Source organism: Hydra viridissima, unplaced genomic scaffold, assembly GCF_058129835.1.
Source record: "Hydra viridissima isolate aposymbiotic clone 2 unplaced genomic scaffold, HvirCarnegie_v1 scaffold_2, whole genome shotgun sequence".
NCBI classification, from domain to species: Eukaryota; Metazoa; Cnidaria; class Hydrozoa; order Anthoathecata; family Hydridae; genus Hydra; species Hydra viridissima.
The window spans coordinates 2,707,609-2,733,723 of NW_028324301.1; the positions used below are offsets into that span (position 1 = coordinate 2,707,609).

Sequence of the window (26,115 nt, forward strand, 5' to 3'; positions counted from 1 at the left end):
AACTCAGTGAAACAACCAGCTGTAGTGATAGGGGGAAAAGGGTTGGGGGTAGGGGAAAGGTGCTTATGATGGCATACTTAATTTAATTCTTCACTGGCTTATTACCAAAAAATTTATAAAATCATTTTTAACATGGGGATATTTCTTCTAACATGGAGAATAATTATTATCCTCAGGGTTTTTAAGTGTTAAACTTTATTATAAGTTATTACTATGACAAAAAAAAAAAAAAAACAAGTCTGCCATCATAGGTAAATTACTGCAACTTTTAGCACGCTTTAAATAAACTAGAAAAACAATTATTTTTGTTTTTGTTAAGTGTAACATGTAAACAGTTTTTTAAAATTAGATATGTAAAAATAAATTTATAACCTTTAAGCATAATTTGTATATAAATGGTTTTTTTCTTCTATCTATGCCTGTACATAAACAATGACACCAAGATGCCTGCCTTTATCAGTTCAAACATGTTGCATCAGATTTAAATCAACTTCGTTGTTACTTAGATTATTCTACTCACTGCAGCATATTTCTTCAACTATCATCTTTCTTCTAACCTTTCTAACCATTTTTCTTCTACCTTGTCATCTCTTTCTTTTGCTTTGTCTTTTTATTCTTGGGTACATTTCAAGCAACAAACAGATTTCCAGCGATAATTTTTAAATCTCACGCCAAATTTGAAAAAAGTTATTTAAAATAATTTAAAGCGCGTGTTGAAAAAGCAAGTAATTGCAACGCTTACAATCACAAGGAGTAAGCTACTTTCAGAACAATCACTTAAAGTTTAGAATTAATCAAAAGATGAAGTTCTCGAGAATTTTTTAAAAAAACCTTGCCTGGAAACTGAAAATCTAATCTTTTCTATAAATAAAAACAAATTTCTGTATCAGTAAAAAAAATCTACGATGTTTAAAGGTTTACAAAAAAATCTACGATCTTTAAAGGTTTACAAAGCAAATACAAAGAATCTTATGATGAGTTTTAACAGCTTGTAAAACTTTATTAAAGTAATAACGCACTAACTTCTAATGTGTGTGTGTGTGTGTATATATATATATATATATATATATATATATATATATATATATATATATATATATATATATATATATATATATATATATATATACACATATATTACATACACACACATACATACACACATACATACATGCATACATACATACATACATACATACATACATACATACATACATACATACATACATACATACATACATACATACATACATACATACATACATATTTATATGCATAGGACTGGATGTGCTGATGTCAACAACAGAAAATAAAATGTATGATTTATGGTTAGGTAGTGACCTTGGTTTGATAAAAGGTATTAATTTTTTTTTTTTGATTTTTTTTTTGATTTTTGTTTTAGAAAAAGCAGTTTGATAACAATTTTAGCATTTTATAATATTCTGTTGATAAACATCAGATTATATTTAATATCATTTTGTTTCGTGAATATGATATAATTTAAACTTTGAAATCACTTTTTTAGGTGTCATTCTTGCAAAAGATTGCTTTGTAAATTATGGTGATGTAAAAACTTTGGATAAAGCTCAAAGTATGTCATGCATGGTTTGGCAGAAAGGTGAAAAACAAAATTCTGTAAGCTGCTAATTTTTGTTTAGTTTAGTTAAGAAAAAAAAAGTTTATTGTGCAATATTTTTCACCCAGAAATGAAGTATTAAATTTCATTCATTTTCTTAGAAATTTTGAACGATTTGTGTTTAAGTTACATGTTGGACTTCAAAATGGTGTTATTAAGACATTCGATTGCACAACCTGTCATTATACTTGTTCATTCAAAAGCTATCAATCACCAATCAGGGGTATTATCAGCATGGAAGATGGGTAAGTTTATTAGGCTTTTTTTAAAACAGTATAAGTTGAAAGCAGATTTATGTTTTATATATAAAGATGGGCAAAAATAATCATTCTTTTGTTTTAGCAAAATATTAGACTCATTTCTATTTTTTCTAAAATATATTCTGTATTATATTTATATAATTATATTCCATGTAGACAGTCATTATTTGCTTCCACATGGAAGACTGTTGTAGTTAGTATGCCTATAAACTTTTAAATATTTTCAATTTCTATTGTTAGAAGTTCAAGAAAAAAGAATAATAAGATTAACTTTTATAAGAAATCTAAGTTCAACCAAAATGCTTCATTTAAAAATGAATTTTTTAAGCATTCTCTTAATCTTTTAGCTCTCTTGTTTCTTGTACTGAAAGTGGAAAATTACAGCATTGGAAAGATGAGGCTGTTACTGTGAGTATTATAATTTAAAGGATTTTTGTTTTTTTATAAAAAAATTAAATGATATATAAATTGATTTTTTAAATAGTTTGAAAAAGATGTTGGCCCTGATGTTAAATGCATGGTACCAAGTAGTTCATCTGATATATTTGCAACTGGTGGAATAGAAAATGATGTTAAGGTTTATCAAATTGATAATATGGAGAAACCTATATTTGTTGCAAAAAATGTAAGATTTAAATTCTCTCTGTATATATAGCTGTAATGTTCACTACTATCCTTAATTATTTTAATGACACTACTTTTTAATGTTTTACTTACAAATGAGGGGAGAAATTAAAAAAGAAAATAACTTGAAATATATGCTCTATCACTATTTATTAAAGTTACATGAAAAATAAATTGATATATTTAATTTTTGACTTGCTCTCATCCACTTTTAGTGACAATCCCTTTGCATATTCATGACATTCTGCATAACAAATGTTCCAGTTTTTGGAAGCTTATTTTATGTCATTTAATTGTTTTTCCCACGCAAATGTCTTTCACTCTTGGGCATTAACTTTTTGTCATTTTTTTCTCTAATTCATCCCATAAAAGTTCAATAGAGGAAAGATTAGGTGATTGGGGAAGCCAATTCGTTTTTTCAATTATTTTACCATTTTCTAATTCACTTATATAATCCATACAAAGTTTTTAGAAATGCTTTGGGTCATTATCTTCTTGAAAAATGGATGGTTCTCCAACTTCCTCAAAGATTGTCATGATTTTTTAAAATGCCCAAATACACTTCTTTGTCATTTTTAATAATATCAGCAGTATTATTGCCACAAAACATCCCAATATCATGACACTACTTCCTCTATGTTTTACAGTTAGCACTAACATACTGTTTCATTATTTGTTTGCTAACTTTTTTTTTTAACAAATACTCTTCTCTTTAAACAGAGAATTTCAAACATTGAATTGTTTGTCCAAAGAACACATTTCCAGTCATAAGTTAATTTTTCATGTTGTTTTGCTTACTAGTCTTCTTTTCTTTTTTTGAAGCTAAAGTAGTGGTTTCCTTGTGGCTATTCTACCACCAAGCCCTGCTTCATTATTTTCACAGATATTGGATTTTCTTGAGAACTATTAATACTGTTTGCAATTTCTTGGGCAGTTAATAGTTTATTTCTTTTACCAGTGGTAGCAATTCTTCTGTTTGCAATAGCAGAGGTAATTTGCTGGCATCCTAATCATTTCCAATTGACTACATTTTGAGTTTCTTCCTTCTTTTTTATGATATTCCATACCATTGAAGTATAAATTTTAAATTTTTTAGCAATGGTCCTTCAAAGTAATTATTGCTGATTGTGTTTCTACTGATAATTTGCATTTTCTTGCCATTTTTAAGTAAAAAATATCAACCTTAATAAAAATGACAAAATTAAAATTATTGAATTTCACTCTAGCAAAACTATACCATAAATTAACCTTTTGAAATGTAATACTTAATGTAATAATGAATAATTAAATGCTTATCTTTCTTAATCTCTGTAACCTTAAAATGAACATTTGTCAAAACCACTGAAGTTATCATGGTTTATTTGTATATTTAGGTAAACAGACCCTAAACACCTACTTAAGATAATATGAAAACATAGTGTTAAATATATAATCTTTTTCCTGCATTTCTTTACTTGAATCGTCTATCCATGTATATCTATATGACCATGATTTACCAATATTACAGTTTTACAAAAATAAAAGAAATCTCTTTCATTCGAATAAATATGAGCAGTAATTTATGTATGTATGTATGTATGTATGTATGTATGTATGTATGTATGTATGTATGTATGTATGTATGTATGTATGTATGTATGTGTGTATGTATGTATGTACGTATGTATTTTTAACCAATTATAAAAAATTTTTATGTTTATTGTTTTAGGTAAAAAATGATTTTTTAAATCTTCGAATGCCTGTATGGATTTCTGCAATAGAATTTTTCAAAAAAGACTCTAACAAAATAGCTGTTGCCTCAGGCCACCATACTGTACGCATATATGATCGGCGTGACAAACGTAGACCTGTTATAACCACCAACTGGCATGAACACCCTATTACTGCTTTAGCTTTAAAACCAAATAATACATCTTTAATAGTTGGAAACAGTGCTGGTTTTATGGGAGAATTGGATTTGAGGAGTAATAAACAAGTTGGGGCTTTTAAAGGAAACGCTGGTAGTATTCGCAGTATAGTGCATCACCCATCACAACCAATTATAGCTGCTTGTGGCTTGGATAGATTTTTAAAAATATATGACGCTAATTCTAGAAAACTAATTAAAAAGGTGTGATTTTTTTTTTATTTACAAAAAATGTTTTTAAAATAAAATGTTGGTTTGCTAACAATCTTTTTTTCTCAATGCATCCATTTTTAGAGTTTACATGGATTGTTTAGATAAGTTTTTAAGATGCAAATTTTAACAGTATTAAATAAACATGTTTATATTTAACTGGCATTTGATTGAGTTCATTTACTCATATAAAAAAAGTTTAACATCATGTTTATAGATTTACACAAAGTCATCAATAAACTGCATGGTTATGAATTCTTTACAAATACAGGTAAAATAATCATCTTTGAATTTAAAAACTCCACCCAGCCTTGATATGATATTAACTTTCTATTCTTTTATTAATTTTCCTTTTTTAAAAAAACAGTTGTCTTTTTCAAAATAAATTGCGTAATAAAATCGCTTTAAAAAAAAGTGTTAAAAATGCGAGTTTCACATTATTCACAGGTTTCAGCAATAGTTCTTGGAGAAAAACGAGAAGCAGAAGATGAGGTGGATATTGAAGAGGAGGAAAAAATATGGAGTTCTATGGAGCCAATTAAACTAACCAAAGATTCTGGGAATAAAAAGAAAAAAGCAAAAAAGAAATAATTTTTTTATTTTTGATATCATTAGTTATGATCCGATAAAAAACATTTTTCTTCGTTTTTCTTTTTTTCTATTTTAACTTAAGTAAAAAAAAAAAAATGCCTGCCGGGTTCAGATACCAAAATTTAAAAATGTCTGCGCATGTAAAATTTTATTTTTTTTCAATAATATTGGTTTTCTATAACGAATAAATTTATAAAATACTTGTGTAAAAATATATAAACAATTTTCATACATATTTACAAAACTACAATTTCATTTTACTCCTACTGAAGATACCTGACCTTAGAGGCTGCTCTTATAGTAAAATCTACATTTCTGTTAAAAAATTATAAATCGCCATTTTTTTACGTTCTTTTTTTAAAAACATGTTCCGCAATTAACTGTGTTTAGATCTCTAGAAAAAGAGGGTGTTTTTATCGTTTTTAAAAGTATTTGTCATAGCATATACTCTTCATCTGAAGAATGCTCTTTAGTAGAGTTGGCGATTTCTATGTTAGCTCTATCGGCGGCCTCTTCTATATTTTTCATCCAATTCTTCTTTTCTTCTGGCGATGATGCTAATAAAGTATAAGCTGAAACCGGCTGATGATAGCGATTGTAGTGTAAGATGCAGAATGCATTTTTTACAGGTACTAAAATGTTCATAAAAATTCATAAGAGATAACTTAAACTATTTGCTTTCTCATTTTAAAAAAATATAGTCGAAGTCGAAAATTTAGCTTTGAAAAAATTTAGTCGAAGCTTCTTGTGCAACAATTATAATACTCACGTGACTGTTCATCACAGTTATATAAACGCAGGCGATCTAATGGTATTGGCTGAAAAAAAAATACAGATAAAATGATAAGAAATAAAAATTAAAAAATGTATTTATTTTGCCAGGTTAAACCTCATAGGTTCTTACAATTCACCTGTTTATAAACAGTATATTGGGCACTAATCGTTTCCCAAGCTGCAATCCTTCTCTTGGACATATCAGTAGATCTAAGTTCTTCAGATGCACTCCCGCTTCGTCTCTTACAAATTTAAAAATAAATAGATTAAGGTAGCTGCAATTGAAATGCTAGGGACCTAATAAGACAAATAAATATATAACCAAACTTTGTCCCTTGCAGCATGTTGTGTATGTGCAAAACTGGAACACTAATTTATTCCAAACTACAATTAAATAGTACTTTAATCATACTACTATTTTATAGTAGTATGAATAAACCTAAAATAAGATAGTAATAGGTAAATTAAAACCTATGCCTACTACCAGGGTCGAGCACAAGATTTTGACACCCCGAGCTACTGCTTAAGTGGGGGTTTTAACTTTGCTTAACCTACCCCGCCCCAATAAAATTAATAACTTTTGCTGCTGGCCCCGAGCCTAGCTCTATCACGGGACTTGGCTGCAAACTTCATCTTGCAGTGTACGAGACACTCATCATTAATTCAAGGAGCTTCTTTATAAAAACTTGCTGAAAGTCACAAAGTAAGGTTACTTACTAACATAAACAATAAAACTTTTGAAAATCACCTTATTCTTTTTTCTAAACTTTGTGAACATCAGCATATCGTCGAAAAGGAACGTGTAAAATTCTGTTTTATTGTTATCTATAAAATAAAGGCAGTTGTTAGAAAGATTATAACAGTGAAATGCTTTTTCATGGTTAGAACTAGAACAATTACCAGCTAAAGTAAGAGTTCCTTCTTGAAGTAGCACACGGTTAGGGTTCATCATTATATCTCCACAATGACTGTTTGCAAGAATATTTTTAACAGACTAAAAAGGTTTTTCAGCATTTACTTTTATAGAAAAAAAAAAAATAGATAAACATTTTTTAGGAAAAAGGGGGAGTAAAAAAGTAATTTTCTTACTTCAGGTAAATAACAGGTTTTATCAACGTCTACAATGACGGGCCACGCCAGAGATTCATGGATTTCTTGAATTCTTTGCAAGTTTACTAAGGCAGAATATTTTTTCTCTATCGATTCTAAATGTAATAATGCTATAAATTAGTAAGTTTAACTTTAAGTTTAACAACTGAAGTAAACAAAAGAAAGGTTTTCAGCTTTATTCTTTGTCTGTACTTTTCGAAGAAGAAATTTCTTCCATAAACAATACTTACTTATCGAGTTTTCTATATTTATAATGGTCGTTGTTAAGAGGAAAGTGTTTTTGTCATGGTTTGGTGTTCTTTTACGTATCGCTTTTAAAAGGAGCGGATATTTAGTTAAATGCTGTAGCGGTGCAACCAAAAAGTCTTCCAAACGAAGTCTTTGGCATCTTACATCTTGCTCACACCACTAAAAAACGGAGAGCATATTTAAAGATTTATTATGCAAAAAAAAGTTAGCGAATTATTATGCCAAACATACAAAATGCAAAAATGAAGAAAAAAGGTTAGAAGAGATCTACCTTCACAAATACTATAAACATTTCACTCCTTTTTAAAACCTCCAAATGACTTTTCGCTTTTTGGTAGTTTAAACAATACTCGTTATATTGTGGTGTAAGAAGCTTGTCAAACTAAAATATATATATTTATAGTTGTTATGATAGTGTTTTCGTATTTTTGCAACATAACTAATTGCTTAAAAGAAGTTTGTTAAACATAGCTAACTGTTTATACACCTCCTTAAACGTTTCTACTATGTTCTTTGTACTTGTTGTAAGAACTGATTGACAATCTTGGAATATTTTGATTAAGCGCCTTGCAAATTCTGAAGTTACCTAAATCAAAAAATTGATGCTTTTATTTTTTAAAGAAAACAGTTATGGGAATAGTTTACTAAAGAACATTTAATTTCCTTACGTCGATGAGCGAGTCTAAGTTTGCGAATAATGTGCTTTCGTTAACTTCAGTAAGAAATCCAAAGCTTTTAGCGTGCTGAAGTTGCTTTGCAAAAACCTAATGAAATTTTTTTTGTACAACAACTGAAAAATGTTTTACTCTTGTTTAAATACTAAAGACTGTTTCACGCCCAAGACATAATACAGGTGTAAGAAATGTAAGTACTACATAAGTTCTGTTTGGATTACTTTTCTTATTCACATAATATGCATGCTTATATTATCAGCATAAATCAGTTTATTTGAGCCTGCTTATAAACCAAGGTTAAAGAAACTGATTAAAACTATAATCTTCCAGACAACAGAAATTCAAACTAATGCAATTAGTTTAAAAAATAATTTTGATAGTATATAGCGCTAGATGTATATATCAAACTCAATAATATTTCGTTTTTGTAGCCGATTTGTTTTTAAAGCAGCCATATTGAATACTGCCAAAAAGTCTTATTTGTTTATAACTAAACCTTGTTGAATAAGGCTAAAATGTCAAACAAATCGGCTTCACTTAAAAGTACGGAGTTGGATACATAACCGTTTTAGAGGCTTACATCATTCAAAACAATAAGGTGGTCCATAAGGTACGTAATTTCAGCATAAAATAACTCCCATAGTGCTTCAAATCGCTCATTATCAACTTGCTCATTACTGCTAACAACATTTCCACTATTGACCGTTGACCAGTGGCTACCCTTTAAAGTAACAGTCTTTGTTATTGGAATATTTTATGTCCAGTCATATTAATGTATCAAAATAACATATTTTTAATCTGGATTAAATTTTTTTTTTGTGCCAATAAAAACGATTTGGAATATTTACTTTATAAACAGAGAGATCGTGTTCACTCGTCTCGCAAAGGTTACTGCGTATGTGTGCGAGCAGACCTCTAAAGTCATCAACCTCATTGTTTCCTGACAAAGAGTCCTCTCTTTTCTAAAATAAACCAAATGAAAATACTTTTTAAAAATCTTCTATAAAAACTGAAATAATCAAAAGTATACAAATAAATGTTTGTAAAAGGAAAAGGATTTTTTATTTTTTTTCGTTTTAGAATATGAATAACAATAAAATTTCAAAATTGGTATTTATCTCAAAATGATCAAGTGGATTTTCATGCCACACGCGATTTAGAAGTTCTTAAGAAGAGAAAAAATGTTAAGAGCACACGATAGTGTAAAAAACGATTCTTTAGAATGGTTTCATAGCTTTGGAACCGAATCTTAAAACCGATATAATCAAGATGAAGATTAAATCAAGCTTCTTAAATCTCCTACATTTGGATAAAACTTATAGTTTGCTAAGTGGGAGAGGCGTGAAAGTAATCTACGATCTTTTTAAGTTGTTGGACATACACGAAGAGCTTGCGCTTAATGATGTGCAATTCTGTGCTTTTGCAAAATCAGTTTCAGATTTATCAGAAACGCGCATTTATAAGGTGTTTGATTTATTTGATGTTGACCGTTCGGGTTCAATAGATTTTAACGAGTTTTATTTATTTGTATGCATTCTTATTGCCACACAAGACGGAGAAGAGAAAAGTTTTATTTACAGGCACTCGCGAACTGTCTTTGATTTGTTAGATAAAGATTGTTCAGGAAATATATCTGCAGAAGAGTTTGAAAACTTTGGATTTTTATTCAACATGCAACGAAGAGCCATTCGCCAGATATTTCACGAATTCGATGTTTCAGGTGATCAACTTCTAGATTATACCGAATTTAAAATGTTTGCAATGGAATGTATTGACCGGCAGCCAAAAGCTGACACCTCTGACAAAAAAGACGCAAGCGTTTGTAGTATAATTTAAAAACAAACTTAATGAAAAAATGATTTCTTTTGATTTTTATTTTTGTTGTAATTTTTGTTAAATAGCTTCAGAACCTTTTTAAAAACCATTCAAATTTGAAAAAATGGAAATATCCTGCTTGTATCTGAAGTAGAGAAATTAGTACCACGAAACCCACCAGTTTGAATCAATATCTTTTTAGTTTTTAATGTTTGTTAAAAGTAGAGAAATAATAACTGTAATAACCTTTTTTTTTTTATCGTTCGATTTTTTGTAAAATTCTTCTGGATTAAAACAAATTCTTTGTGTTAAAAGTTTGGTTTCTTCTGTTTAGAACTTTTATTGACAAAACTCAACCATTTACCCCCATAATACTAGTAGAAATAGTTTTTGCAATGTTTAATGAAATACTGAAAGTAATTATAGTTGTTTCATTACAGAATATTAAGGCTAATAACAACAGTCCCTACTTATGCAGGCCTGCATAGAGGCGCATCCTTGGACAAGATTTTAACAGTATTAATCATCCTTGATTAACAATTAAAATGATCAATAAAAAAAATGATCAATAAAAAGAAAATCTTTCTTAATTGATGTTTTCTTAAGACATTAGCACCAAAGTAAAAAAAAACGATTATTTATCTTAAACCAGCCGTCGTCGCACTCAGAACGTAAATATAAAAAAAAGATGGTGGCTAACTCGTTGGAAACCATTTTGGATGTAAAAGCTGAAGAAAATTTTTACCAATTAATACAGGTTATTTATAAAATTTAGTAAAAAAATTATTGATAAAAAATCAACATACCAGCTTTTGCTTTATTAATGCAAACGTTCCACCGTTCTTCTTTTGGTTTTCTAAGAATATTTCGTCGAGAATTTAAAATTTGTTTTAATCGTGTTAAAATATCAAAGCGCTATTTCAATGACGCACAAAATACTATTACCAAATACTTGCTTGAGTGGCATTTTTATTTTAGAACATTCAGTCTATTTTTAAAATATCTTAACACATAAAAGAGTTTCTGTCAATAATCTGTTCAGTAGACCTCTGTTTAGTCAAAATATGTCGTTTTCGTGTTCAACACGAAATAAAATTTTCTAAGCTATAAACATCTGAAAATTTTGCATTAAAGTTATCAAACTTGAAGTTTTGGTTTGAACTAAAGGTTTGAATTAAAAAAGAAAAAGAAAACAATAACAAACAAAAAAAAAAAGACAAAAACCAGACATAGAGAAAAATAAATGGTTGAAGAACTTGTTATACAAATTATAGTTTTGATTTTCATTGTTAAAACAATATTTTTTTTAGGAAACAGAAATTTTGAAAAAATTTCACCTTCGTCTGTAATGATTGCTGCACTTCTTGATTTAGGTGATCCTGGAGTTCCTAAATAAAATTAATAAATCTAATAAAGTCAGAGTATAAAGAAATTCCACATTTTTAAACAAACTGATCGTTGATCAGATTTGAAATATTAAGACATTTTCAAAAAAGAACCCTTTTCGAAATCTGCAATTGGAATTCTGCAGTTGGAAATTTGGTTTCTCGTTTTCAATTGTTCCGTGTAGTATTCGATTGTTTATTTCATTTATTTACCCCTCAAAAACTATTTTCAAAAACCGCAATGAAACTAGCTGTCTGTAATCAGAAATACCTTTATTTTGCTGGTTAATTCGGTCCAGATACAAAGTATGAAGGTCCATTTGTATGCTTGCACTTGGAATTTGAACTACTGTAGAGTTCCGTGTTCGATCTCTTGCAATTAAAGCTTCCTTTCGAACCTTAGCATCCTCATCTGTTTCCCCCTGTGAAAAATGAAGAAATATGAATAAGTATAACTATGCATAATGCATTAAAGAATTATTAAATTAATTGCTTTTATAACAATTATGTATTTTTCAAAGAAATATGATACGCGCTTAAAATACCCCTAACTTTCATCAAAATAGTGACTTAGATGTCATAATAAGATGTCTTAGATGCAACTAAAATACTTTAATGATGCATTTAAGATGCTTCAGTAATATATGCAGTAACGAAGGCACTCTTATATTATATTGCAAAGACTAGTACGTTCATAAATTAAATGCTTGAAATTTTACTAAAGGAACCATTACAGTGTTTGTAGAGTTTGGAAAAAATACCGCTAATTTGTCAAGTGCAGGAGGTGCAACTAACTGTCCTGGAGTAGTCGGTGCTGAATTTGTTACAGAGGAGACGTTACTTTCTTTAAGACCATTTAACTGCAGTATTAATTTATCTTTCAGTTCGTTTTGACCATTTGCATGATGACCATTTGATTGTGTGTCTATGAATTTTCTGGAAAGCTATGAAAACAAGTATTTTTGAATAAGAATTTTTTTTAACGTTGGTAGGCGCATAAAACTGAATGTCTACGATATGAACATAAAGAAAGTTTTTTTAAATTGTGAAGAGAAAATCAACTGATTTATGGTTAGTGAAGTTTGTGCGTGTCTCAACTTCAGTCTGATTCCAGTATTAATTGTATTTTCAAGCATTAATTGTATTTTTAAGTATTTGTTATATTTTCAAATGTTAATTATATTTTCAAATGTTAGTTATAATTTTAAATGTTAGTTATATTTTCAAATGTTAATTATATTTTCAAATGTTTGTTATACTTTCAAATGTTTGTTATATTTTTAAATATTTGTTATATTTATTTTCTGATGTTTTTACTACGTTTTTTAATTTATTTTCACGAGTTTATTTTTATTCGACAGATTTCAAGAAATATACACATAAAGAAAACAAACCTCTTCGTATGAGCCATCAGTTGAATCAGGGTTTTTGAGTTTCGACATCTAAAAGTTAAAAGATTATCTATATTACTAATTTTTCTTAGATCTGAATGCATAGGAAAATAGGTTTTTTCGACAGAGAGAAACATTATTTTCAACCATTATTATCATTTAAAAGTTCAAAAGAAAATCCTATCCTATTAGAGGTCTGTGAAGTAGGTTCATAGTTTTAATATTTTTGTAAAAATCGCAAACGTAATCAAATGAATATATGTAATCTTATGACTGTAAAAAATCTTATGACTGTAAATAACACATGTTAATAGTGGATCTAACGCTTTATATTGATAACATTAATATCCATAAGTCATGTCAAATGAATATAAAAAAATGCTGCAATAAATTTACCCATAGTTTCCCAAATCTGTTGTGCATTCTTTTACCCATACACTACCATACACTACCACATACTACCATACACTACCATATTATGCATTCTTAGATATTGTCGGGATATTTAAGTTTTACATAACTCTAAATATTTTGATAGTAAAATTTTTCTTATGAGGTGAATTGTTTATATATTACACTATATGAAACTATATTACAATGTGTTATTTTGGGTTGCGTGTAAAATTATACAGCTATTTTTATTTATTTACCTAAAAACCAATAAGGGAGAGGGGGGGGGGGGGGCTTCTTTTAAGACAAAAAGATTTCGATACCAGTTTTAAAAAATAGTCAGAAAAGTACAAAAATATTGTATCAATCTTCTTTCTCTGATAATACAGCAGGCAATAAAAATTTATTTTAAGAATATAAACTATATATCAATAAGATAATTAATATCCATTTTATAATGACTGTTTTTGCATTATAGAGATTATGATGTAGAAACATGACGATATATACACATTTTTTCTTTGTATATAAAATAAAAGATCCGGTAGATATAGTTCTATATAAAATCTTGTTTATAGTTTCATGCAAACTATTAAAAATAGATCTTTACTGTGGGTATTTAAAACGTTATGGCTTCATTTCGATCGTTTGCATTTTAGCTTTAACATTTCGAAAAATCATAGGACTTTAGCTTTAGTTAAAAGTAGTTTTAGCATATAACTATACTCATATATATGTAATATATTCTTTTTTAAAAATTATGAAAGTTATCTTATTATTATGCTGCATTGTAAACTTTTTTTTCCTCCGCATTTAATTTGTGATTGAAATAAAAGTTCTTTTTAATATCGCGAGAAAATTTTCACGCAAATTCTTTACATGCGTAATAGTAAGAAACAAATATTTTAGTTTAACCCTACTTATTATGACTTCTATTTCTGAGTACTAACATGGTTACACTTGCAAAAAAACAAAAACCACGAGAAAAAACTAATCACAAATTTAAAAAATGCACGAGAAATTGTTATTGTTCCAAATCGTTGAGAAGTTATTAAATGATATTTAGCCCCTTATCTGATCATTTTCACCTCTTTCTCTGATCATTTTGAAAAATAAATCAAAACTTTTAGTAAATCCGGGGAAAGAAATTTTTTTAAAGAGGAAATTCAAAATTAAAAGTTAGCGAATTTAAGAGATTAAAGGTTGGCTGTCAAAGCAATAATTGCCTATTTATTTAATAAAATTAGACATATAGGTGCAACTATAGTTATTTTTAGTTAATTCACTTGATTTTGGTTGTTTATGTTTTAAACCGTAACCGGGATTGGTTTTCAACAAAATGCAGTTTTAAAATTATTTTACAAAAACATTAAAAAATTAAATTGGATTGCGGTTTCCCTTTGAGGATACAGCATTCAAATTACAAAAAGTTCAATAGCAAAATTAACAAAAAGATAAAAAATGAAAATACGGGCACTCGCTTAAAAAAAATTTCTTAAATATTCAACTCTAATAAAAACTTTTATCAACTCTAATAAAAAAGATAAAAACTCCTACCTTAAAAAAAAATTGTACCAACCTTAAAATAACGTTGTATAAGTTTATATAAGATGGAGTGACTATATTACTTAAACCAAACAGCGATCAATATTATTCGTTTGGTTCCAACAGATTGTGTTACCTACTGCTTTCTATTTTTGTTGGGATTCTACAATAATTTTTTCAAACTTTCCAAACTACAGAGAATGGATTACTTTGCAATCTTTGATTAATCCAAATGTGAAACGAAAACAAACAGTAGAAAAAAAGTTTTAAAATCGGGCCAATAATTATTTGTCCAATTTCTCCAAGGTAAACACGAACATTTCCTTTCTTATAATCTTAAAAAAAGTATTTACGAACAAAGATCTTATTCAAAAACGCAGGAGGAATAATCTTCGAAATAATGGTTTTGTTCTTCATGCGAAAGATTTTTTTACTAAAGAATCTATTCATCCAAAATAACGAAAAACCTTTTCAAATAGGAAAAATGTTTTAGAAAAAAGTTCGCGTGCATTAGAGAAAATTTTTGCATCCTTTTTAAGAATCTAGAAACAGAACAAACTGAAAAAATCGAAATGTGATTAAAACCGCGAAACAAAAATCACCCTTTTTACGAATAGCAAATGTTTCTAGATTCCCAAGACAGTTTAACAGCGGTGAACGCAAAACTATTTAATCGCATAAAAATAATCATAAATCAATTTAAACAAAGATCACTTGTCGTTATTTCGCTGTCACTCCACGTTAGGTCGAAAAAAAAAAAGATGAACTATTTTATGAATGAATAAACGTCTTTTGAACTTCTTCGTTAACGAAAAAAAAAAAAAAAATCACTAAAGCACTAAAATCTTATCCTTTTGCTCATAAAAATATAAATAAATTGTACAAAACTGTTTAATATAAGAATTTTTCTGTAAAGACTGGTCGAATCAAAAAATCAGATACAAACAGTTTTTTTTAATAATTCAAAATTTCAATCGCTTTCTTCAGAGCGTTAAAATTTAATTTGAACTAGATTTTACATAGCAACGCTCGCTAAACAGTTAGATTTCACTTAGTAACGTCTGAAACAAAATTATAATATTGAGAGGATTTCGATTAAAAACTTTTGTAATTGCTATACTAAATTTTTTGCTCATGTTTCTATGGTTATTATTAGTGCTATCGTAAAGACAGATTTTGAAATTTTTAGAATTTTTTTGTCCAAAAGAGTTTGTAACGATTGAATATAGGGCAATAAAAACGTATAAATCCCTTGGAGAATGAAATATAAACGTTTGAGACTTTAATATTTAGAAATGCTAAAAAAACCGTTGTTTACGAAAAGAAAATGAAGTATACTTATATTATGAATACGAATATCATTTAGTAGAAGGTTTGGTTACAGAGAACAATAAATGAGTTGATTTTAAAATATTGACAATAACGATTTCGAAAAACTCTTACTTCTTCACTTTTCTGGTTACTAACAGGAAGATTACCACTCCTTGACCTATCTCTGTTCTCAGTTTTGCCTAATAGGTTGTATCTTAGTTCTGCATTTATTCTCTGCTCGCTGAATGATGCTGATTTTTTTCTCCCAAAAAGACTTCTTTGAAAACGTGCATCTCGTACTACACGATCTAAAGCGTTTTTACAACGGTTAAATGCCGATATCAAGAATAACACAAAAAATGTTAAGGGAAACGCTTATGGGGAGGAAATCATTTACTTCAAAACTTTGCGTGAAATGTTACTCTAATATTTTATGCAGAATTTTATTCTATAAAAAAAAACAACAAGTTTACATTCGGTCATGAAGTTAGAAGTGTGCTGAACAGATCTAGTAGAGGAACTACGGCTCAAAGTCTTAGAGTCTTCATTGAACAGTATGTTCCCGCTGCTGTCCTACAAGTAGTAAAAGAAAAAGAAAACCGTTGATATTCCAAAGGAAGGAAGTCATTAAAATTTCATAAACCCAACAATAATAAAGTTTTATTCATAAACATAAAATGTTCTTTTTCAACGGTGTTTAAAGTTTAAGCGAATATCAAATGTAAAAATGTGAATATAAACTTTAAAAACTAAATTGGCAACTTTGGTGTTTAAATCTGAAAGCAAATATATTGAATAAGGCTTTCTATTGAATTGAACATTAGTTTAAAAATGAACTACGATTCTTATTGACTTCCTGAAACTTAATTGAACTTATCTATATCCTCTCTATCATCATTGCCATAATTATCATAATTATATGTTAAACTTAAATTTTTTTAAAATGTGCATTAACCTAAACAGTTCTTAAGAGTATTGGCCTCACTTTTATGAAAGGTTTAACGAGGTCACGAGCAGCACGTTCGTTTTCGAATGATTGAGTTTATCTAAGGGAATTTTATTTTATTTTTTTTTGGCTTACAATAAAACTTTTTATTAAACTTACAATTATTTTTTACTTTTTGTTTCAATTTTGCTGATGGAAATAACAAGAGCACGCTTTTCATAAATTTACACAAATTATTACTTCGTTTTTTTTATATTTAGGTTAAACTTTTACGCATTTAACTAAATTTAGAATGCTTCTGTTGTGTTGTAAACAGTGGCATTCTAAGAAATTCTTATAGAAATTGTTTTAGTTAGTGCTAGCCATAAGTTATCAAATAAAATATGTTTACACAAATGCAGACATTTAGTAACAGGCGGAGCTTAAAAAGTCCTTTTAATCTTTTTTTTTTTTTTTTAAAAAAAAAACGCTATCGTTACCACCAATGCAAGCAACAACATCAACGACAACAACGACAACAACGACAACAACGACACCAATATTAAAAGATTTATTTAAAAAAATTAAGTTTTTGAAATAAAATTCATCTTACTTTATTATTATTAATACTTTCAATTGTAAATTATTTTTAAAACCGCAGTTGATAATCCTTACATCTTACTTGAGAATCATTCTTTTAAAGAAATATAAACAGGGTTTTGAAGAAATGGAAATACGACATAAGTAATCTGTTACTGTGCAGTTGTACGGGAACGAAACTCATTAAAAATTGAAAAATACTTTGCAATTTATCCGTAAATTAATACAATATATTTAAGTATGTAGTGCATAATAGGGTGTTACTTTTGCTCGATTGTAAACTGTTACTTTTGCTTGATTTTAATAAAAATTGTACATAGCTATAAAAAGGGAAAAACCAATAACCAAAATTTTGTTTACGGTTTTAGAAAGAAAATATTTCCTAAACGTAAAAGCTCGAGTATTTTTAAAATTGCAATATTTGATCTATGTTTTCTATGAGATTTTTTCCCTGATTTTTCTACCACAAGAATTCAACTGTATCGTTTGGAATAAACAACACCATTTAACGTTTAAATGACGTCTCTAAGTGACGTTTTGTGTCTGCAATAATCTTCGGCATTTGCTTTTTCTGTTAATAGCGAATAATAAAGAATAGACTGCAAAGTTCGTTACCAATCTTTTAAAGTAATTGAATTTAGAAAAACTTATAATAGACCAAGTTAAAAAATTCCACTAAAATATTTGTTATGGCGTGCAAACCTCAAAAAAAAAGTTTTCAGCCTATTATCTTGAATATTTTATCCAAATATTCAAGATTACGTAATAGTACCATTGAATCCTTTAAATTTACTTTCAAAAATAAAAAATTTATGCACGCAAATAAATTTCTTACATTAAAAACTTTGCTGTTTTAAACGCATAAAATATGCAATTTTAACAAAACTTGGAATATTAAAACAATTTCAAAGACTGATGTAAATGTTTGAAGTTTTTTTATCATTATTCGACATTAACGAAAAAAACAGAAATGCCTCAGTCTGCAAATTAAATTTCACCACTTCCACATCTTCAAAGTTAAAAAAAGTCACAACGTTTAAATAACCTAAGTTGGGCATTAAATTAAAAAAATATTCAAAACTTAAATCAAGTTTTTAGTCAACAACGTTTCTAAAGTCAAGTTTTTTTAATGATATATAATTTGAATTTGTATTACAAAATCTCACCCAAATTAACGGCTTTGGTAATGCCGTAAACATTTCGTTTGAGTTTTTTGCTAAAAATTTCTCGGCGTTTTCTTCTTCAGCAAGATCTGAACTTTTCATCTCGTTCTCCACCGCCACTCTCATGATCTCCATAGCTTAAATTTAAATCGTGATAAATATCTATAAAAATATTTTAAAAATATTCCTTATGAGCTTCTTTCTGTAACTTTCATACTTCAAGATGTTCATTATTTTACATTTGAAAAATCTTTGTATAAATTTACGAAAAAAAACTTTTTTTTTTACGTCAACACTTAAAAAGACAAATAAACTGTATAAACAAAAATTTAATTTTTAAAACATTCTAGCGATGTTCCAAATTTAAAAGATGTTTCTTACTATATCAAATTTCAATTTTCTTATTTTAAATGAAAAGAACTTATACTATAAAAAAAGACACAAATTCACTAGTCTCACTGGTAAGTACTGAATTTCTAATGGTAAATCGCAGATAAGCCGCCCTGTTTATTTGTTTTAGCAATTGAAGCAAAATATAAAACAATCGAATGCAAAAATCGAAGACTTTTTTTTTGTAAAATAGACACAGAATTAACGTAATGATTAATTAATTAATGATTAGTACTTCTTACAATTGTAATTCTTTGTACTTCCTTAACAACCCCTCTGGTTAGGAAAAAACTCAGTTTAATGAGAATTCTATTTCATGTAAGTAATTGTTCGCAATTTTTACACCAAAAAAAAATAAAAAAATAAGACATTTTCAAAAATTTCAATCACAAAAAAACTTGTTTAGAGTATTTTTTTTTAAACATGTTGATTTTTTAACGATGTGTTTTCTTTTTTCATTCAGGCAATATGAGAACTTGCTTCCGCCTACATTTTAATCTTTAAGGTTCTGAATCAGTAAAAAGTATGAAAAAACCAAACAAATTTAAGCGTAGGAACTGACGTCAATTTAGTTTCGGGCAAAATTTTTTAATCGAAATGTGAATATACGTAAGTATACCCACACCTACACATATTAATATATACATACGCACATACATACATATATACATACACATGCATGTATAAACGTACGTAGGTTATGTTAACCTTTCATGCACCAATTATTTTTCCATAACTAACATAATCCATAAAAAATCATCTACAAAATGACAGCGGTACTATGACAGCCTTTTTCAACTCTCATTTTTAGAATAATATTGTTTTCAATCGGTTAGAATGCACCTTTGAATTGGGGAAGCCTAGTATAATTTGTTGTTATAAAACAACCCAGCGCATGAAAGGGTTAAACTAATGGAGGTCAATACATTTTTTTCTTTCCTTCCATATCTTGCCAAAGTATAGATCGTCATGATTTAAATGAAAATGTTTTGCCAAGAAATTAAATTTGTAAAACTGTTATTGTCAAATTTCTTAAAACGATAACCTTTATTAACACTGTTTTTCTCCATGCAAGTGTTCATCACATCGTGTACATAGCTACACTTATTGCTACGTTTCAATCATATATCAAAATTCATCTACTTTTTCTGCTGTCAAATAATATATCAAAATAAAATCTTGCCACGGAGCTTCAGTACGAAAATTGTTACTAATTTAGTAGCGTTACATAACATTTTATAAAATTACAAAGAACTGTGCTTCATTCTGTTTTAACAACGAATGTTTTAGTGATAAATCAACTCGTAATAAACTTAACACGTGTTGAATAAAATTTTTAAGGCTTCTAAATGTTGTTCTCGAATAGGAGAGATTCACCTTGATTTTTTTTTACTTTTCATATCTCCTTAAAATCTTCAAAATTTCTTTAGTTTTTAAAATTTGAAAACTAAAGATGATGAAACGAAAAAATAAATCAATCTATCGGCTCAGACTATATTAAACAAGAGTTTCAAAAATAAACGAGCTACAAATGAAGTTTTAAAACCTGCTCATCAGAAAACGCTTTATAATCACGTAAAGAATTCTTAACATTTTCAGGGAAAAAAACAATTACATTTGTTTTCCGCAAAAAATCTAAAGCTATCTAAAGTTAATCTAAAGTAAATTTTAAATTTAGAAGACCTTTAAATGAAGTAAAAACTTCGTTAAAAACAAACAAAGAAAAGCTTCTTTAATAAAAATATAAAAATGTTGATTTTCTAAACAATTTTATAAATCAATGGGGTAAAACTAAAAGGCAAATTTTTAACAATTTTTTTTTTAATTTTAAGAAATTTAACTTTAAATTTTAGTTTTAAGAAATAAAACTTTAAAATAAAGATTCAAACTAAAATAAACACTTCTTCTTCTACACAGTGTTTGCATCTTCTTGAGTCATAATCTTTTTTCATAGAGTCAGTATCTTCTGTGTCACTTTAATTTAACTCCACTGAGTATTCAACACAGTGAGGGGGGGGGGGGGGTTCTTTTCTTTTCACAACAAAAGATCTTGAGTTCTTTTTCAGGCGCAGTTATCTAGGGTAACGTATAAAAGTATATGCCTTAATTTTAATACGAAATTAATATACGCCGAAAAGATGTATTTGAAATCTCGTTACAAGTATATCTTCTCCGTATATTAAATCCAAATCTATGTTGAAAAGAAAACGAATATAGTAGGACGAAAAAAGATATTAAAAATATGTGTTTGCGATACGTCTATTTTCAAACATCCTTTTAACTTCCTTTTCGTTTCAACGAAATCAATCGTGGGAAACCGAGCGCAATAAAACGTTTTTGGTAGCGCTAAACCTTTCTTGTACAGTATCTAAAATAAATAACGCAAAAAACTTAATTTGGAAGGAATCAAACGGAATTTTTATGCGTATTTTGTTTAAAATAAGGTCTCACCAAGCATAACTTTATTTTTGAGCTCTTAAAAGACATCTTTGTTCTTGTGCCATTACGGGTGATTCTTTAAAGTTCATGCTTGTCACCAACGTTTCAATTTCCATTTTGAAGTACAATGATCAACAGAGAATTTCTTCAATTTCTGCTACAGCCTACCAAATTCGCACTACCAATCTTCTTAGATTTAGATCACTTAAGATAAAATGTAAACTTTAGATAAACCAAGTTTTATTCATTTTTTTAAACATTTTTCAATACTGCACAAGGCAAAGGGGGGTGGGGGTGGTGGTGGACAAAATCCTAAAAAATAACCTCACTTTAACTTAAGTACAGAATGCTTGGAAAACGATAATTTTTAATCGAGAAAAATAATACTACGTGTGCTTCTGATTTTATTTTAAAAATTTAACAACAAATAATTAACTAATTTAAATTCTAGAATTTACAACATTACAAAGGTGAGATAAGTTCATTTACTGTTAATTATTTATATATTTAGTATGATAATTTACAATATAATAGTATATATTATGATAACATCTAGTTCAATAATACATGCAATAATTTATAATATATGTAATTAATTAAGTTAAATGGATAGTATGGTACTGCATCTCATACTGTGAAATAATGTAACTGCAAAACTTGACACCATTGCCAAGCTGAAGTCTATCCACCTGGAAACTGATCAGATTGTAAAACTTAAAAACAGACATTCAGCTACCAAATACAATAAAATATTAGTAACCACTAACTGATTTAACTAAAAATTCAGGACCTGTAGTTTTTATAGTTCCTATAGACTTGGATGTGAATTAAGATGGCTTTTCAAATGATGATCCTACAACATCAAATTATGAACCCGGACTAAAATATTTTAAGAAAAACTTGAATATTCCAAAATATCAATTGCAATTATTTTAAAAGCTGGTTTCCAAGCACTGTATAACCCACTGGTCCATGAAGTAATGGATAAGACTAAGACAACTCCATATCAAGCTATGATAATGGTTACTCCAACTCTTGCACCAGTAGGAGTTGATGTTATACCACTTAATGTTGATGGATGCTTATAATGCCTCAAATGAAATACATTCAGCAAACATTCAAAAAAGCCAAATATTATACTTGCACTTTTTAATGGGAACTGCTTGCTTCTAAATGGAACCAAATGTGACTGTATGGTGATGGTTATATCTGGAAAAACATCTGGTGCTCTGATGGTGCCAGTTAGAACTAGAGCTTTAATAGATCAGAAGTTAGTTGAATCTCTTTCCTACTTGTTGTCACCATATACGCAAAATCTATATAAATACTTTTTTTAACATTTTTTTGCTTCAAAAGGTCCAGAGATTGGTGGGCTGAAATCTAAATGGAGTTTATAGGTAAATCCAAGTTTGATCCAATTGATTTTGATGAAATAAATGAAGGAATTTAAATAAAACTGATTAAACATGGCTGGCAACATGGGATATTTTAATATACAACCTGCAACAATACCTTAGCATAAGTCTACAGAGAGATAATTACAGAGAGTGTTTGTCAGGTTAATGACAGCATGGTAATACTACAGCAGGTGTAAAAGATTTGCAGTGATTTCCATAAATAAAAGCTTCAAATGAAAATTAAAGTAAAAAATTAACAATCAGCAAACTTATTTTTAAAAAGTGAATGTCAGCATTGTTTTCAATGAGCAATTTATTTGTTCAAAAAGTAAAGCTGAGCTTAAATGGAAATCTGAAGATAGTACAAGTGATTTGAAAGTTCATATTAAATCATTTGTGTGGAAATAGTACCCCCAAAAAGTAACTAGGTTCTTTGCGTGTAAAAAAATATAGACTTCTGATAAAAGTGAACTAGTTGATATAATTTTGAAAATGTGTATTACTGACATTCAACCATTCTTAATTGTAAAAACTATTGATTTTGAAAAATTGGCAAAGAGGTTAATTTCCATTGGAAATATAGCTATGATAATATCATCAATAGAAACACAGAAATATTTCTATTGATGATATTATCATAGTTATTCTACACTATATCAGCAGCTAATGGAAGTTTTGCTCATACATTATAGGAAAAAGGTCAATTAAAGAAAAATACAGGTTAGAATTTAGAAAATTCTCTTTAGTGTAAATTTTAATGTAAAATTTTCACTTGATGGTTTGAGCTTGAGAAAATTTCAAAAATATATTTGCTTTTATACTTGATGGTTTCAAAAACATTTATTTCTTTATACTTAATAGTTTCAGAAAATTTTAAAAGTTTTGTAAATATTTTAATATTACGTTGTAGATGTGAATATTAGATCTGACATTAGGAAAATTCTTAAAGAAATGACAAAAATGTAAAATAATAACTTTTACGTAACTGATAATGGATCAAATGTTAAAGCTTACTTTAAAAATCAAACTTGACTTCCATGTTTTTTTGGAAGTCATTAGTCTTATTGGCATCTGCAAGAAGATAGTGACACAATACAAGATTCAAAAATTCAATACTAAGTAAAAACCTTGGCTAAACAGCCTGTTTCTATATTGGTACTTCTTATTTTGTATTAATAGAAAAGGTAACTATAGATATACAAATTATTACTTTAGATGTGGCAGTTGGATAGAGAGAAACTACTGATAGAGATGAAGATAGGGATGAAGATAAGGATAAAATTGATGGGGAAGGGTGGTGGTGGGCAGGCATAGAAAAATGTATATGCAGTTCAGGTGAGGATGAAAATTGTGTCTGTTCTCATGTAAATCTCTAGTGCTTATCAACAAGCTCAATAGATGACAAAGGGAACATTTTGTATAAAAATATTTGACCTTAGCAAGTGTGAGATGGATGCTTTAGGAGGGATATGCTTGTTTATTTTAATTATCAATCCTACTGCTTAGGTTCTCTTAGGTTCATTGCTTCATTTCAATGCAGCAGAGGTCTTTAAAATATTAGTTCTTTTGTTTCTTTTTAATATGAAATTTTCTATTTATTTAACTTATTATAGTTACTATTATTAAGTCTAAATATATGATATTTGAACAGACAGAACCAAGATTCTATGACCTATAGCTACAAGATTGTATACAAAATATCTGCAATACTAACTTCCCACAGTCAAATGAAAAGGCAGATCTGTTGTGAATTGGGGTTGCCTCTCAGCTTATGGAATCTGTCCCATGCATCATATTACAGGAATTATGAACCAATTTATTTACAATTCAATTTCCTAATCTAAATTTTATAGAACATTTGTGGGAACTCTGGGGGTTCATTTGGTAGGAAGACATATGTATAAAATGTATAATGGTGGTAGCTTATTTATATAGCAAATGCAGAGAAGTTTAAAAAACATTCAAATTATCTATTGTAACTTTCTATATAATTGTCAGTTTTAGTGAAAATATATGTAAATATATGAAAGAAAAGAAAAATTAATTTGGGAAATAATCATACTAGACTTTAATTGGGGAAGACTTTGCAACACCAGACTCCATTATCCAAAATGGGGAGTTCCCTCAATTTTCTGTTTTCTTTATTTTCCCTTGGAAACAAAAATATAAAACCTATAAACAGAGATCTTTCTGTAAAAAAAAAAAAAAAAAAAAAAGGTAAAAATATATACTTTGCCTAATTAGCCAATAATAAAATGTAGAAAAGTATCAAAACAAAAAGAAAACAAATTTACTAGATATTTTAATTAATGAAGACTTTATAGACATAAAGGGCAATTAGAGATACCTTTTTCTGGCACACCTATTGCAATATGTCTTAATAATAGTATACGTTTTGAAGTTCAGCCTCCAGTTGCAACAACAGAAGACATTTGTAATTATAGCGTTACTTGTGAATAATTGTGTGTAAAAGATATGTCATTATAGCGTTACTTGTAAATAATTGTATGTGTGAAAAGATGTGTGAATGCCTTATAGCATTACTTGTAAATAATTGTATTTGTGAAAAGATATGTGTGAATACCTAGGGAATTAACTTGTATATAAATTGTGTTGAATTTTACAAAGATACATCGGCGTTTACGCACAACTAAAAAACGATCTTTTTTATGCGAAACTACAACATTGTTTCCAATTTATTTTTTACTCTTGTATTACAGCATCCAATATGATACTACAAAGTGCAACAGTGATTTATGGACCAATTTTTGGGCTAGTTTTCATGATGTTAATAAAAAAACTCCTGAAATTTGTTTTAGTTGGTTATTCAATGAACATCTTAGATTTGAATAAAAATTGTGAATTAATTTTTGTTAAAGGTTTTACAATGGAAGCCAAAAGAACTAAAATTTAAAATTTGATTCACATGAGTTTGTCTGCAAGTGGAGTGAATCATATTTCTGGACAGTCTAAAACTACATTTTAAAAAGTGGAAAAATGTGACAGTGCTGAGAGAGCCCAAATGTCCGTTCCATTAAACAAAAAAGTTTATAAAAAGTTCACCAAAAAGCTAATTAAGGATGTTGAAAAAAACCCTATGTCCTAAGATAGAAAGTAAAACTGTCCCACGTTGATGAGAGGACAGTCAGAACTCTAAAAACACATGGAAAAGTCCAACTGTTGACAGAAAAGCTAAAAGCTTTGAGATTGGAGTGACCAAGAAGCTGAAAAGCCATGATTTGTCAACAGTCAAAATTTTTTCAGACAAAAAACTTTTTAGTGTTGGTTGTGTGATTAATTGGTGAAATGACAGATTCATAGAGCAGAAGA

The 26,115-nt window shown here is 28.4% G+C and overlaps 3 protein-coding genes and 1 long non-coding RNA gene across 8 annotated transcripts; 2 read left to right on the forward strand and 2 right to left on the reverse strand.

The window, feature by feature from the left end:
- Positions 1-694: 694 nt before the first annotated feature.
- LOC145183873 (WD repeat-containing protein 74-like) lies at positions 695-5,271 on the forward strand. Of its 5 annotated transcripts, none has more exons than XM_090080456.1 (9): positions 695-753; positions 1,280-1,357; positions 1,526-1,635; positions 1,763-1,881; positions 2,244-2,304; positions 2,381-2,521; positions 4,229-4,630; positions 4,854-4,907; positions 5,084-5,271. In XM_090080456.1, the coding sequence occupies exons 2-9, from the start codon at positions 1,294-1,296 to the stop codon at positions 5,225-5,227; spliced, it is 1,095 nt and encodes a 364-aa protein (XP_089936582.1). In that variant the 5' UTR covers positions 695-753; positions 1,280-1,293; the 3' UTR covers positions 5,228-5,271. The 5 variants fall into 5 exon arrangements, with proteins under 5 accessions (XP_089936582.1, XP_089936585.1, XP_089936584.1 ...); XM_090080459.1 differs by having other exon boundaries at positions 728-944; XM_090080458.1 differs by having other exon boundaries at positions 747-991.
- A 95-nt stretch (positions 5,272-5,366) lies between these two features.
- LOC145183778 (pleckstrin homology domain-containing family G member 7-like) lies at positions 5,367-19,099 on the reverse strand. The gene is made up of 21 exons (XM_090080442.1): positions 19,019-19,099; positions 18,563-18,696; positions 16,345-16,444; positions 16,004-16,179; positions 12,629-12,676; positions 11,996-12,178; positions 11,506-11,656; positions 11,187-11,237; positions 10,656-10,705; positions 8,883-8,996; positions 8,615-8,755; positions 8,029-8,124; positions 7,848-7,946; positions 7,632-7,742; positions 7,342-7,519; positions 7,091-7,206; positions 6,902-6,995; positions 6,750-6,826; positions 6,139-6,243; positions 5,997-6,045; positions 5,367-5,859 (listed from the first exon to the last, which is right to left on the reverse strand). Exons 2-21 carry the CDS (start codon positions 18,692-18,694, stop codon positions 5,663-5,665), a joined length of 2,268 nt encoding a protein of 755 aa, XP_089936568.1. The 5' UTR covers positions 18,695-18,696; positions 19,019-19,099; the 3' UTR covers positions 5,367-5,662.
- On the forward strand, positions 9,235-9,909 carry LOC145183960 (EF-hand calcium-binding domain-containing protein 9-like). The gene has a single exon (XM_080059476.2). It carries the CDS (start codon positions 9,304-9,306, stop codon positions 9,868-9,870), a length of 567 nt encoding a protein of 188 aa, XP_079915602.2. The 5' UTR covers positions 9,235-9,303; the 3' UTR covers positions 9,871-9,909.
- Positions 19,100-20,973: 1,874 nt separating the features above from the next.
- Positions 20,974-25,292, reverse strand: LOC149891549 (uncharacterized). The gene is made up of 4 exons (XR_016450275.1): positions 25,133-25,292; positions 24,848-24,935; positions 21,401-21,592; positions 20,974-21,317 (listed from the first exon to the last, which is right to left on the reverse strand). It is a non-coding gene; the product is annotated as an uncharacterized LOC149891549 (long non-coding RNA).
- Positions 25,293-26,115: the final 823 nt, after the last annotated feature.